This window comes from Cynocephalus volans, chromosome 9, assembly GCF_027409185.1.
Source record: "Cynocephalus volans isolate mCynVol1 chromosome 9, mCynVol1.pri, whole genome shotgun sequence".
Classification (NCBI taxonomy): Eukaryota; Metazoa; Chordata; class Mammalia; order Dermoptera; family Cynocephalidae; genus Cynocephalus; species Cynocephalus volans.
Genome location: NC_084468.1, coordinates 37,835,279 through 37,850,813, shown reverse-complemented (window position 1 = coordinate 37,850,813; position 15,535 = coordinate 37,835,279). Strand labels below are relative to the sequence as shown.

Genomic DNA, 15,535 nt, shown 5'->3' with positions numbered 1-15,535 from the left:
TTTTTTCAAGAATTTTCTCAATTAAGTGAAGGGAAACGTGAAAGATTCATGACTCTGTGAGCAGGATTGAGGGAAAGCATTTTGAGAATAGAGGATGTATGACCCTTGTGTTCTGATCACGTCATCTCACCCATATTTTTATAACTCATTGGTTCTCAAATTTGAGTATGCATCAGAATCCCCTGGAGGACTTGTTAAAACACAAATTGCTGGGATTCTCCCCTAGAGTTTCTGTGGACCTGGGATAGGGCCCCAGAATTTCATTTTTAAGTGATTCTCATTGACGTTGGTGCTGCTGGCGAGAGACCACACTTTGAGGACCATTGTTAAATGTTTTAAAAATGAGCTGATAGAAGTAGTATCAACTAATTTTGGGCTAATATACGAAGGTACTTCAAAAAGTTCGTGGAAAAATAGAATTAAAAGGTAATACAAATCTTTCCGTGAACTTTTTGAAGTATCCTCGTATATACTACATCGAAGGAGGAATTCAGGAAGTTCTCTTTGTCTTTGTGTCAGTAGAAGCTAACAGTTGAAACAAGCATATAGGGGTTTGATTGGACCTTAATAGGCAAGTTTATGCAAGAGACTCTTCTTGTGCAATGTGTTTGTACCACAGAGGCTTTTGCCTTCAAACTGTCTTTGTAAATAAGGGTCTACATAGGGAATGAATTAATGCTTAATATGGGTATATTGATTTTTCTTCTTTGCCCAGGTTGAAACCATAGTCTCAGCTGCATGCTTATGCTTCTTGATGACCTAAAATTCCTCTTAAATGCTGACTCCCAGAGAGAAATTGGGGAATTTTTCTGTGACTTTTCCATCCTCAGTGACATTGGGAGTGCCCCTTGTCCTTTTGAGTGACTTGACTCTTGTTACCACTTAAGAAGTGACTTGATTGCCCAGAAATGGCATGCCAGTGACTCCTTGGTTAATGGCTCCAGTGACAGATCACTTTAACTGGGGTGGTGGGTGACATGGTTCTCTCAGAGAAGCTGGTATTAGAATGTAAATGAGCCCTGCACCTGTGCAGCATTTGACTGAGTCCTGCGAGACAGCCACTTCCTCCCGCCTTTGATTGAGGAATTCCCAAGATACTCTAACAGAATGTTTTTATTTCAAAATAGAAACCCATTATACCAAAGCTGTTAACTAGTATCCTGCTAAGTCAAAATAGGTTACATTTGAGGTATTTGTTTAGAGTCTGAGCTCTCCCATGCATACTGTCAGACTAATTAGGCTGTGTGGAAACTATAGCAGGTGCGTTTGGAATTGGGAAGAGGTGGAGTTTTGCATTTAAAAGGATGAGCTGTTAAATCACCACAGGACGGGCTATTGTGACAATTTTGTCATAGCTTACTCTCACGCCCCTTCTTCGGGCATCATTAATCATCTCATTGCATACTTTTTTGAATTCTTATATTCTAGCAGAGCAGAGGCTCTGTTACTTTTGGCCCAAGAAGGCTAAAGGCTCAGCAAAGGACCAGCATTGTTTCTTGTTTTCTGTAAATGTAGTTGGAGCTGGGTGAGAAGAGGTCACTCATTAAAAATGACTAGGCTGCTATTTCAGTCACCAGCATTATACATGTCATAGGGTTTATTTTAATTGTCATAAGATTTGAGTGTTTAGGGACTAGTTCCAGAGGGAAGACAATGATGAATTATATGATTGACTTGTGTCCTTGGCCAGTGTTCAAATTTTGATTTGTACAGAAACTTTTTATATGTTGTAAGCTGTTTTTTAACTTCACCAGAATTCTGCATTGCTCTCTATATCCTAAGATTGGTCTAGCCTCAAGTTTATAGAAGCTGTGTACTTCCTTACTTTATTTCTATGTTCTGGTTTTGCATTTCAAGAACAAAATATATGGGGAGAGGGATAGAAACATCTCATTTCTAACTAGCCTCCAAGTGATGGAGGTGCTGTAGTCCGTGGACCAAGTAGCAAGATTCTGTAATATGTACTTTAAAAAATTTTTACTTTATGTAGTTAGGATTCTAACTCTGTGTGTGGATGTAAAGGTAATTGGCACTTTGATTAATCCATGTCACTGCAGCCTTCAGAATAAATACCAAAAACTCATCAAATTGCCAAAATTCGAGCGACCGATAACAATGTGTGCTTGTCTGGGTTTCTAGTTCGTGGAACTTCATACATTGCTAGTGAGAGCGTAGATTGCTGTATATTCACAAGGAAGTAATCTGGTTGTATGTGGTAAAAGTATAAACACAAATGCTCTGGAGCCAGCAAGGCCCTTTTTGAGATTCTTTCTTATAGGATATGATTGTATAAATATATTTCAGTGTTGTTTGTGGTGGTAGAAAAAAATGGAAGTCAGAATTTCCATCCAGAGGAGAATAGTTGAACACCTTACGAAATAGCTGCTCTGTAAAATTGAGTTGTCTCACAGCTGGGCCAGGACAGCTCTGTGCTTATCTCTGGCACACCCAGAAGTGCGATGCTGAACCCTGGCCAAGATGAGGACAAGATGGACTAAGTAGTGATTTATCATGTGCTCTATAAGGTTTGCAGCTCCCCTGGAGGGACCCAAGACTAGTTTCTCTGTTTAGTTTAAGGCTGTATATAAATTGACGGCTTACCTAGTTTAACCAGTCACACAGTCTGGCTTGGCTACTTGACTAGAAGATATAAAAGACCCTGCTGGAAACTTTGCCTGTGTTTCTCTGAAATTAAGATTTCTCATTTAGGCTGTTATCAAAAAGGCAAAAAATAAAAAATGCTGATGAGGATGCGGAGGAAGGGGAAACTTTGTGCACTGTTAATGGGAATGTAAGTTAGTGCAGCCATTATGGAAAACAGTAAGGATGTTCCTCAAACAACTACAGATGGGACTGCCATATGACCCCGCAATTCCACTGCTGGGTATTTATCCAAAGGAAAGGGGAAAACAACTAAGTATGTACATGTTTGTCTAGAGAGAGGTATGCAAGAGTGCTTCAGTTAGCACTCCTAACTTTGACAAAGTGGCATTGAGAATAAGGAGAGAATGTCAGCTTTTACCTTGTCTATGTCTGTTTGTCTTGTTGGAAACTTTGGTTTTGTAGTTTGATACAAAACATCATTGGCCAAATATGTATTTAAAAGTTTCTTAGATGTGTACATTTTTGCTGCGGGTCATGTCTTCCAGTGTATCTTTTCAATAATGAATAGAGAGGAAATGCTTGGGGGAGGATTGGGGAAGAAAAGAGCAGGAGAATGTACTGTTTGGAGGGAAACAGAGATCCAAGAAAGGTCAGTTGGGGAACGTAGGTAAACAGGTTCGAATGTGGAGCAAGAAGCAATCAGAGCAAGGTTAAGGGGAAATGGGCAGGTACAGGAGATGGAGAAGTGAAGCAGATCTGGAGGACTGTTTTCACTGGTTTTCCATGAAAGTGCCACTCACTGGCTTCCCCGTCCATAGTGGAGTGAAGAATCCCTGGCATGGTCTGTTGGATCTGACACTCCCTCATGTTAAGTGGAACCCAGCAGAGTGGGTCAGGACTATTTTTAGATGTGAACTCACAAACATCTGCGAAGTGGCAGCATTTCAAGGAGGGCTAATTTAGATTGCAGAGCTGGAAGGGGTGGCCCTGAGCTGACAGAGAGAACAGCTCATGTTAGTGCATCTAATGGTTACATAACTGTATCCAACTACTCACCCTGGAGATTGTTTTAGTAACTTACAAAGCTGAGAATTCTATTTTAAGCAATGTTGAAATAGTTCCTTGGCTGCTTTTTATGTGGCTATTTTTTACTCAGTTATAATTCATATATCATAAAATTCAACATGTTAAAGCATACAGTTCAGTGGTTTTTTGTGTATTTACCAGGTTATACACCCATCATCACTACCTAATTTTAGGATATTTTCATCACTCCAAAAGAAACCCCATACACTTAAGCAGTCAGTCCCTATTCCCCGCTTCCTTGAGCTGCTAGCAACCGCTAATCTGCATTCTGTCTGCATGGATTTGTCTGTTCTAGACATTTTATATACATAGGATTATACAATATGGGGCCTTTTATATCTGACTTCTTTCACTTAGCATATGAGTATCTTCAGGATTTATCCATATTGTCATTTCAGTACTTTATTCCTTTTTATGCCTGAATAACATTCCATTGAATGGATAGCATACATTTTGTTTTTCCATTCATCGGTTGATGGACATTTGCGTTGTTTCCACTTTTTGGCTATTATGAGTAATGCTGCAGTAAACATTCATGTACAAGTTTTGCATGAACACATGTTTTCATTTCTCTTGAGTATATACCTAGAGGTGGAATTTCTGCTTATATGGTAACTCTATGCTCAATTTTTTTAAGGAACTTTGGAAATGTTTTCCTGTATAGCTATTTATTAAATGCCATGTGTATGTTGTTTTTAACATGAGATCTGCTAGAGAGCAGGGTTGTGTCTTTAGTAAATCTATGTAACTATTATTGTTTCATATGGTCCTAAACACCATATTATTAGTGAATCCAGCATTCCATCCAGCAAGTACTTTCTGAGCACCTTTGTGTCACTGTGTCGTAAGCCTGGGAATACAGCAGTGAGCAGAATAGAGAAGGTGTTGTCATGGACCTATGGTCTGGGAGAAAAGGTAGCCTTTAAATAATCCTCTCTCAACTAAAACCGTGTGATAAGTGCTCTGAAGAAAAAGTGCGGGAGCTCCTTTAGAGTTGGGGATAGTGAAAGTGCTAAAATCACTTTCATATATACTTTTGTTATCACCCTCTTGTACCCCTCGCTAGCATACTGTGCACTTACCAGGTTTATTGCAATCATATATATGTGCTTTTCCTTATGTATTTCATGTTTCCTGCTTGTTTTAATACAGTAGCAGAGAAAAAATTTAATACTCAATGATATAAAGGCTCACAGGCAATGCTTTCATTTTGAGTATGGTCATTTTTTTTTTCTTAACTAGGCTGTACAATATTTATGCAATAATGTTTATTGAGCACCTGTTGTATGCCAGGTACTCTTCATTACATTGGGACACATCAATCCACAAAATAGACAAAGGTCCCTGAAGCTATGGAGCTTAAATTCTGCTAGAGGGAGTCAGATCATACTATAAAGTGTAAACATTTTAAAGAAATAAATTATACAGTAAGTCAGAATGTGTTAGTGCTTTGAACAAAAGCATGGAGTGGAGTGTACCACGAATGTGTTTGGGGTGATGACTTAGAAGGGAAGTTAAAAAAAAAAAAAGATTTGGTGATAGTGGTGAAGGACTGGATGTTAACAAAAGATGTTAACAAAAATGAGAAAGCAGTGTTAAAGTTAGGATCTGGAAGGTATGTAGATGAGGATGCAGGGAAAGATTGTTCCAGTCATGGAAATGTATGCAAAGGATTTGAGGCAGGGAAGAGCATGCTGCTTTCACCATGAGTGCATCGGGAGAATGAGGAGGAAGGGGCAAGAGGTGATGGTGGGGAGTAGGCAGGAGCTGCTGCATAAAAGACTTTGTAGATGTTTGGACTTATTTTATGAGCCTGGGTAAGCCAGTTGAAGAGTTTTGAGCAAGGGGTGACAATCGTGTGTGTGTGTGTGTGTGTGTGTGTGTGTGTGTGTGTGTGTGTGTGTGTGTGTGTGTGTGTGTGTGTGTAATGATACATAATAATACATAACTGTTACATATATGTAGCATAATTATATGTAGTCATTATAGCTACACTGTAGAAAATAAATTTGAAAGAGATTAAGAATGAATGCAGGAAACTATTGGTGAGACTAACACAGACCTCCAGTTGGGAGATGATGGTTGCTTGAACTAGGGGTGCTGGTGTTGGTGATAGTGGAGGAGATTTAAAAATATTGGCAGAACTTGAGATGCTTGGGGCATAAAATCAGCAGGACATTTTTAGTAGTAAAAATTATTCCAGATTTTCAGACTTTTTTGCATAATAGCAAAAGAGTTTAAAAATAAAGAGATGAACAGTAAAAGCATATGAGCAGAATAAAACTGTCAAAAATCATAGTACAGCATTTCTAACAAAAAGAATTAATTTGCTTGGAAGATGTTGCTATAAAGACAACAATAAAACAACAGTAAAAAACTACCCAAACTAAGTGAATTTAACAAAGTTACAGGATGACAAGTTCATTGTACAAAAGTTTATTGCATTTCTATATACTACCAATGACCAATTGGAAAATGGAATAAAAAATACTATTTATAATATTAAGAAATAAACATCAAGTATCAAGAAATAAATCTAATGAAAGATCCAGTCACTGAAAACTACAAAACATCGCTGAGAGAAATTAATGGAGATGAAAATAAATGTAGAGATATAGGTTGTCCATGAATTGAAAGACTTGAGATCCAAATCAAGTTCCAGGAGGGTGTGTGTGTGTGTGTATGTTTCGTTTTGTTTTAAGAATTGACAGTTTGATTCTAAAATTTATATGGAAGTGTGAAGGATTTAGAACAGCCAAGGCAATATTGAAAAAGAACAATATTGTAGACTTACACTAATTCCAAGATTTACTATAAAGTTACAATAATCAAGATAGTGTATAGTAATGTTAAGATATGTAAATTAGTCAATGGAATAAATACAAAGTCCAGAAATCATACTACTATGTCAGTTTAATGGGGGAAAGAAAAATCTTTTGTACAGAATCTCAGGTATGTTGATTGAAAGCACAATACAAAAATACACACATACAATATGATTCCCTGTGTATGATACGCAAGTCTAATCTGTGGTGTCTGGTTTATACTTGTCTCTGGGGGATTGCCAAGGAGCGTAAGAGATCTTTCTGGAGTCCTATATCTTGTTCTGAGTGGTGGATACATAGGTGTTTACAATCCTCAAAACTCATTGAACAGAACACTTAAGATCTGTTCATTTTGGTATAAGTTATACTTCCACTGAAAAAAGAAAATCTCATGAGCAATCATTGATGTCATTATTCTTATTTGACAAATAAAAACTATGCATATTTATGGTGTACAATGTGAGGTTTTGAATATATGTATGCATTGTGAAATGATTAAGTCAAGCTCATTAACATATCTATCACTTCACAGACTTATTTTTTTGTGGTAAGAACATTTAAGATCTACTTTCTCAGCAATTTTCAAGTATACAATGTATTAACTATAGTCACCATGCTATGCAATAGATTTCCAGAACTTACTCATCCTGTCTAACCTGAAGTCTTAATTTTCATGTCAAATGTCATCATTTTAGAGAAACTGGACACTTTGTTAGGACCACTTCCAGGACTATGGAAGGGGCTTGTGCGGGTGAGAAGCCCTGAAACTTAAACAGTTTAACTGCAAATAAAGAAAAGCAAAAAACAAACAAAAAAAAAAACTGGTGCAGTTGGGAGAATACGAATATAAGATCAGAAGGAAATAAATGACAATAAAAAGCTCTAAATACTATTGCAGGTTTTTCTAATTTAAATGAATACAAACTTACAGTCCAATCATTCAGTATCAGTTAATCTTGGGTGTAGTTGATTTGAACAGCACTTTGCCTGCTCTTTTTGTTCAGTACTTATTATATGAGAGCACTTCAGAAAGTTCGTGGAAAAATAGAATTAAAAGATAATATGAATTTTTCCATGAACTTTTTGAAGCACCCTCTCATTGTAGCCACTGGGTTAAGGGATTAAATGGGAGAGTGCTGTCATTCATTATTTATTCTTTGTAACAAGTAATTTTGAGGAAGATTCTGCTAGGCACTGGCAGAGACAGCAACTAAACCCATGGCTTTCTTACTCTGTGTCATATGCTCTGAACCCCTGGTACTCCATGAGCAACATCAAGGAGCAGATTTATTCCTGGGATTAGTTTGAGTGAACTCTGCAGGCATTCGAGTTTTGTGTATTAGGATACAGGGATCAATTTTAGATGCCTGTGGTTTAGATTCTTGTCCGTTAACTGCTTGAATACTGTAAGAATTAGAACTTTAACTTAATTCTTATAGTTACAGATATTATACTGGAAATACTTTAGTTTTAGTTCCTTAACTTAGAATGATTATTACTTTTTAAATTAATGAAGTTAATTCACCAAAATGCACTGTAAGATATTCATTCTTCCATTTATTCTTTTGTTTTACAAGCATTTGTATGTCTTATGTGCCAGGAGTGCTGCAAGATACTAGAGATAAGGAAATGAATAAGACATGACTCCTGTGTCCAGGGAATTTGGAATCACAAAAAATATATATATTTAGATTAAAATAATTTATTTTGTAATACTAGTTTCAAGACCTGTTGGTATATAATTAATATTAGAACATTTGGGGGGTTATTATCATTCAGATGTTTTTCAGAGGGTTCAGGCTTCATCTCTCTTAATATCAAAAGAAACTGAAGCTAATGTTTTTGTGCCTGTAAATTATTCACTTTGCAGATATTTACTGAGTAGCTACTTTGTGCCGTCTACGGTGCTGTTTTCAGGGAATATAATGTTAAAGCAAATATTAGCTTTGCCCTCATGGGATTTACTGTCTGGATAATTTGTTGCTGTGCCTTGACTTCTTTTCTTAAATGCTGAGAAATACCCACCCCTCTATCATAATTTAATAGTGTTCACTTCTTTCACTTTTTTCAGTAAACCAAATAAGAAAAAAATTGCTTTTTTGCATTATTATAAACCTGATGGTGCAGATTCCTTATCTGTTGGCTTTAAATTTTTACTAAATCTATTACGTTCATGATTCTTTAAAAAAAAAAAAAAGCATTGCTACTGTTGTGACGTCTGAAATGTTTTTGAGCTTGTCACTCGCCTATCACATCGTTTTCTGGGGGCTTTCGTTCTTCATCTGAGCCCAGTATTGTAATTCTTCTATGTGCCAAAGAAAACCATTGGTAATGTCAATGAGATTGCTCTCTGTAGTGCTGGGTTGTTGTGGGAGCTATGGTGCCCATTGGATGTTTTTGAATTCTTTGTATAATTTTATATATTCTTGTTATAATTAGTTTTTAAACTTGTAAAAATTGCTACTAGTTATTTTATTTGAAGTTATTTATTTAAAAATGATCACTTCATCAGAAATAGCCTTTTCATAGTAAGTAAAAAAATATTCTTAAAAATGTCACCTTTTCTCTTTCCAGTTTTGAGAAATGGTGCTTGGGAAATTGTTCACTGGGAAAAGGTATGCATTGATTTTTATTTTGTTCCAGGAGAAGAAATGCACAGAGGCATACTCTAGTAAATGTCATTTTTATATAATATAAGCAAATGTCAAGTTCACTAATATGAAAGCTATTTAGTTATTAATGTTGTAAACATACGTTGAGTCCTCAGTCACATCCATTTAATATTTCTGCAATATTCTAGAAAGACTATTATTTTGAAAAGTAATATCTAGAACTTTTTGTTTCTTTCATAGTATATTTTCAGTACTGTTTTCATAGATTTTATTTAATCATGAACTGTTTTGTGTTGTAATTTTTTGCTTTAATCATCTACTGTCCAAGTAAAAATAAAAGTTGAGTTTTGATATTTCATATTTGTATATTTTACCTCAAATTCATATATTGAGACTAATCACATTTGTATACCGCTAACTTCTTTTACAAAGTATTACATACTAAACTTCATCTTCTAATGAACTGGAAATCAGTTTCATAAATCAGAGATTAAGTTGTTCATAGGACCTTTAACATGGCAGTGAGTTGAGTCATAATTTAACAAATGGTATCCAGGTGTTCATTCTTCTCAGACCTCACTTTCAAAAGGTAAGCAATTATTATTAGTTCTCCCTTGGTTCTGGAAGAATATTTAACCTCTAGTCATCCACAAGTGAATAACCTTTGTAATTTGGTAAAAAAATTTTTGGAGGCCAGGCCACTCTACTGAGGGGACTTCATTTCCTGGGATTGCCAGGACACTGGAGATGTATCTCACAGGACAGTGTCTTGCTAGGACAATAGAGGTGTAACCGACAGTCAGTTTATTTGCACTCCAAATATTTCCCAGCTAGTTTAAGTCTGTACCCTTGATTCTACTTTGTGATGTTTATGGCCACCTTGCATCCCTATAGGGAGTAGGGTCCCCTCTCAATCAAAAATTAATTGCATTTTTGTTGATTTTAAATCGGTGGCTAGAATAGAGACTGACATCTCTTCTGGATACTTGAAAACTCACCCCTCTCTCTTTGGTCTTTGACATAAGAGTAACAAAGAGGAAAATACTTTGTGCTTTCTTTGTTTCTGTGATAATCATGTCTTTTTCAGAAGAGCAAAATGAAAAACAAAAAAGCTAAAAACATTTTCAAAATAAGTTTCTTTTATGCTCTTAGCTGGCTCTTATGTATTTAAACATTTTAGAGAGAAGATAGGTAGGTTATAATCAAATATGGTAAATTGAATTTAATTATAAGTATGTTTTCATTACTAGGGTCATCAATGTAGTTAACATATATTCACATTTTAACAAATTGATATGTCACTTTCTTCTTGACTGCTTGCTCAGAAAATAAACAGTTATGAAGTCAGGAGACAATCATTTACTAAACTCTAAAATTAACCTTAAAATGTTTTATTTTTTCTAATAGACAAACATTATTTCAAGATTATGCTAATCTATCTGGATTGTTAGAACTATTACTTTTTCAATTTTTTGACAAAAAAAAATTAAATCACCAGCCACTATTACCCATAATGGTAGCATATCTAGTTATCTTGGAGATTAGTGCCAGTCCTAAATAGGGCATCCCATTTTGAGATATAGAGGAATTGAATTTAAAGTGTTACCCGAAGTCATCCAGCCAAAATGAGCTGAAGTTATTTAATAATTAGAATTAGATAATTAGAATTAATAAAATTGGTTTAGTGAAGACTTTAAGATAAATATTTTTAAGTTAAAAGCATTCTTATGAAAAGATAGTGAAAAAGAGATCTTATTCGTGGTGGTATGTGATATGCTTACAAAAACTTAAAATATGTTTACAACTTTTGTAAAAAAAAGCTTCCAAAATTTAGGTGTTAAATATTCACATAAATATACAAATATGTACATTCCTAGTAAAGTGAAAAATAAAATATCCGTTTTTCCAAATTATTTATGTAATATCCCAGGGAAATTATCATTTTTCCTCAAGAGTTGACTAAATTATTAATCTGATTTTCAAAAACAAACCTCTGAGGAAATGGAGTATTTTAGAAAAATGAAAAAAAATGTGCAAGGATTAACTGTAAGTAAAATGGAAAGCAAAAGTCATTAAAATAGTGTGGCTCTGTTGCAAAAATAAACATTGGTGAATAGAATAGCATGGAATAGATTGGAATAGTATAGAGTAAAATACAATGCCCTGAAATAAAGCCCATTTAATATTTAATAAAGAAAGCAAAAATAACTACTAAAAGGATTAATCAATCATGTTGAGATCACAGATTAGCATTAAGTTTATATCTGAGTCTCAGCCTGTGCTAAAATAAATTCCAACTGTCTAGGAAGAGTTAAATGTTATAAGATTGGTTTTGAAAAACATACAAATAGAATAAAGACTTTAATAAATATTTGTAGAGGAGCAATATCTCAAGATCTATGAAGTTTGATTATATAAATTTTGAAACTAATATACAGAAAACTAGTACAAATAAGTAGGCAGGGTATGTAAAATATTTGCACCAAATATACTGAGTAAGATCATTGTTATATAAATAGGAAATAAAAGTTGGCAAAAAATAAAAAGAAATAAGCAACCAGACTCAGTATAACATTCAACTAGCAATAAAAGTTGCAAATGTAAACAGTATTGAAGTTTCATTTGCTGTCTGTTCAATAAATAAAAACAAACTTAGTTATATATCAGAATTTTGATTTTTATGAAATATTTCATTCACATACTATTGTGGATTAGCAGTTTGGCTATTCATAATGAGAAATGGAAAGGGGATTTGGGGAATTTATCCCAAGAAAATATTCATAAAGTAGGAGATAACCTCTACATGTATAAAAATGTTTATTGTAGCATTATTTAGAGTAGTGAAAAATTAGAATATATGGATATAAAACAATAGGGAAAGTGTTTTATAAATAAATTATGGCGTTCTACACTCAGTTTGTGACAACTAAAAGCTGTAATTTCACGTGCTATAGCAACACAGAAAAAATTTATCTGATTCATTCAACAAATATACATTGAGTGTATGTGCCAAGCAGTGAGTTCACAGGCACAAGCAAGACATAAAGGTTCCTGTCATGAAATATAGTAATAGGTGAGAAAAACAGGACTGTATACATTAAGTTGCCAACTATGTAAAACTGGTTTATTGAACAAAGGGACAGGCAAAAAAGCAGGCTTGTTTGTTGGGTTAGCTTGATTGTGGGCAAGTCTTTTCCTTGGCTCATATAGTATTTTGTGCAATTAAAAATAAAATCAATAAACCAAAACCAAGAGTGTCATCCACATGTCAAGGCAATATGCTAAACCTTAGTGCAAATGGGCTTTACTTCATGGTTCTTTCTTTCTCTGCCTTTCTAAATGTGTGGCCATGGTGGCGGTTTCTTAATGGTCCTCAAAGGACCTACAAATTTGCACAGAGCACATCTAGTCATTCACAGATGGGCAGACTAGCTCTCAGGCTTTAATAGTTCATTTCTCCAGTTATTGCCCTGAGGCCTTTTCCCTGTTGCAAAAGGTTGAGTTGCAAATACTTGTTTTAAAAGAAAGTAGTGCAATTACAAAACCCTAAACAAAGAATACATCTCTGCGCTGGAAATGTAATCGGCTGGCTTCACTGCCATTACCACAAAGACCAAGTTCTTCACCTTGAGATGCAGCTGAGATTGTTCACACATTTTTTAGATATATGCAGATGGAGAATTTAGGTGAAGAATCTTGGAATCAACACATTCTTCCAGCATAGTAGGAGAGCATGGCATGGTGGGCCCCATGCATGTCACTCTGTAAAACTGCTTTAATGCATGAAGTTCCCACCACAAAATGTATTTCTTTGGATTAAGATTTTGTACTGCGAAAATTTCTTAATAAAAATACAAATATTCTGGGTCTTAGAATTGGACAAATACAGTTTGATTTTTAAATCAATCTGCTACAACTTGATAATCTTACCCTTTTACGTAATCCTTAGTCATAGTTGCTAATGTCAATGACTTGAGAAGGCTGAAGGGAAGGCTGAAACTAGTGGACTGAAAGCCCAAAATATTTCCCTAACTTCGGTATTTCCCTAAAACTGCTTTGTCTTGATGCTTCTCATGGGAATATGTGGTCAAAGCATTTTTGCTATCTTGACTTTTTCTTCTGTCGTTCCTCCTGTGCACATATTGAGCTAGAAGAGTGAAATGCCCTACTAAGAGCTCAGAGTCAAAAAGGAAAGAGGGGTGCTTGGAAGTCTTTTGAGAAACTGATCAAAAACAGAGACATAATAAGAAGGAAATAAGTTCTCTGCTTTCCTCACAGTAATGTGAAAGCTACTACTTTAGCATTTAGTAAGCTCTTAGTTTTCCCAGGCCACGAGGGTAACTATGATACACTATATAAGGTGTTAATATTTTCGTCAGTTTAATAACCACAAGCCTTTCTTTTGTCTTACAGTGGATAAAGTTGTGGAAATTAGTGCAGCAATTAGGGGGTTTTGTAAGTCTGTTAGACTCTAACACTGTGATATGGACAGATGTGATTCTTATTTTATGAAGCATATAGTTTAATTGGAGAGGAAACATTAACACACAGGAGGCAATTACAGGACTGTTAAATAGTAACCTGAGTAGCATTCTAAGTGCCATGATTGCAGTGAATTTATATTTTATTATCTTGCTATCAGTGGTGCTATCAGAGTACTATCATAGCACATTATTTTAAGAGCCAGTTTACATTTATACTTGCAGTTTTATTTTTCATGTTTGCCCTCTTTTTGAGGTAGGGGGTGTTTGATTCCAAGGTCCCTGGCAATTTGTCAATTTCAAATAATCTGAATTTCAGATTTCAGCTGAGTTAAAATCATTTTTGAATCAAAGCATCCAGAGCTTCCCTACCTGGGTAACCATCCTACATACCCTATTGTACATACCATCATACATCAGACACCTCTACCTATCCCCACTATCAACCTTTCCTAACCTGTTCCTCCCTGAATCTACTGTAGAACACCGTGGGCTGTCTACAAAAAAATTCTTATTGTGATTGTGACTAAGAACACTATTTTCTCCCTCCCCACAATAAAGTGTTATTTTACAGTTCAAGGAAAAGTGGGGTGGGGGGGGGACAGAAAGGTTTTAACCAAAAAAGGCTTTTCTTCCCTCTATTAAGTATTGAAACTTATTTTTAGGTTCGTTTGTCTACTAAGAAAGAGGGCAACTTTCCTGATATAATGGAATTGGCTACAGTGTCACTTGATCAACTCAGTTAAGCTGAGCTGTTGCTTAGTTGCAATTGTGTTATTTGCCAAACCTGCCACTTAAATTACTTCTAATTACTTTTCTGGCCATAGTTTGCCTTTTATTTGTCTTCATGTCATGCTCAGAAAAATGCTAACAGGTAGTAAAATGAAGAGATTAAGCTGTTTATTTTTAATTTAAAATAGGTGATAGTTTCACATACATAGAATCAAGCTTTGCAGTCAAATGTGGCTTTGAGTCTGAGCTCTTCCACTCACAGTGATCTTGAGCAAATAACTTAGAATCTCAGGCTCATTTTCTTCCTCCCTAAATTAGGAATTATAACTAATGCTTGTTTACTAAGAGTCACTATGAGGAGTAATGATAATATATATGATACAGTTTCTCCAGTTGTGTTGAGATTTCCTTAATTAGTGTAAAGATTTCAATTGGTAAATTCCTCCTTTTTATTTTTATGTCAAAGAGAGAGAATATGAGTTGAGATGTCAATTAAGTGGATAGATAAAATGAATAGATTAATTTTGTTAAGAAAAATTATATGAGTATAGCTGGTAAAAAAAAAAAAAAAAAGAAAAGAAAAGATAAAACATTCATTCTTTTAAAGGATTCTCCCATCCCTTGGCCTCACTCCTAGATAATTTTATGCCAGTTTGTGAAGATAAGTAGTTCTTTTTTGCCAATAACCATTTTAACTGTATTCTGTGCTTTAATACAATGGGTTTTATATTTGTAACTATCTTTCAATGCAGATAATTAACCGATTCCCAGTTTTCTTTCAGGTAAATGTTGGAGATATAGTTATAATAAAAGGCAAAGAGTATATACCTGCTGACACTGTACTTCTCTCATCAAGGTAGAGATACCTACTGATGCTCAAACAGTGTAGAGGATGGTTTCTCTACCCTGCATTGACCTTGTGATTTCTCCAAGGAAATAAGGAATAAACGAAAAATTTTAAACCTCTCTAGTGATTTTTAATTAAGCATTTAAAAAATTGATTGGACTTAAAGGGCTCTTTCATGTTTGCCATATAGAATAAGTGATAGGTGTTATACTTTATAATTCAAAGTTATAATTGCAGTGAGAGTCTCCTGTCCCCATGGATGTGTTCAGATCCTTTTGTGTGGACCCCTAACTCTTTTAAGATTTCCCGTCATTTATTTTATATAATACATGGATTGGGTTGTACTGA

General features: G+C 34.9%; 1 protein-coding gene across 2 annotated transcripts in view; it reads left to right on the top strand.

The window, feature by feature from the left end:
- Nucleotides 1–15,535, top strand: part of ATP8A1 (ATPase phospholipid transporting 8A1) — a 219,369-nt gene that overhangs the window by 41,952 nt on the left and 161,882 nt on the right. For both annotated transcript variants that reach the window (XM_063107852.1, XM_063107851.1), the window contains exon 6: nucleotides 9,090–9,130. In XM_063107852.1, coding sequence (XP_062963922.1) covers nucleotides 9,090–9,130 — 41 coding nt within the window. The remainder of the gene's footprint in view (nucleotides 1–9,089; nucleotides 9,131–15,535) is intronic.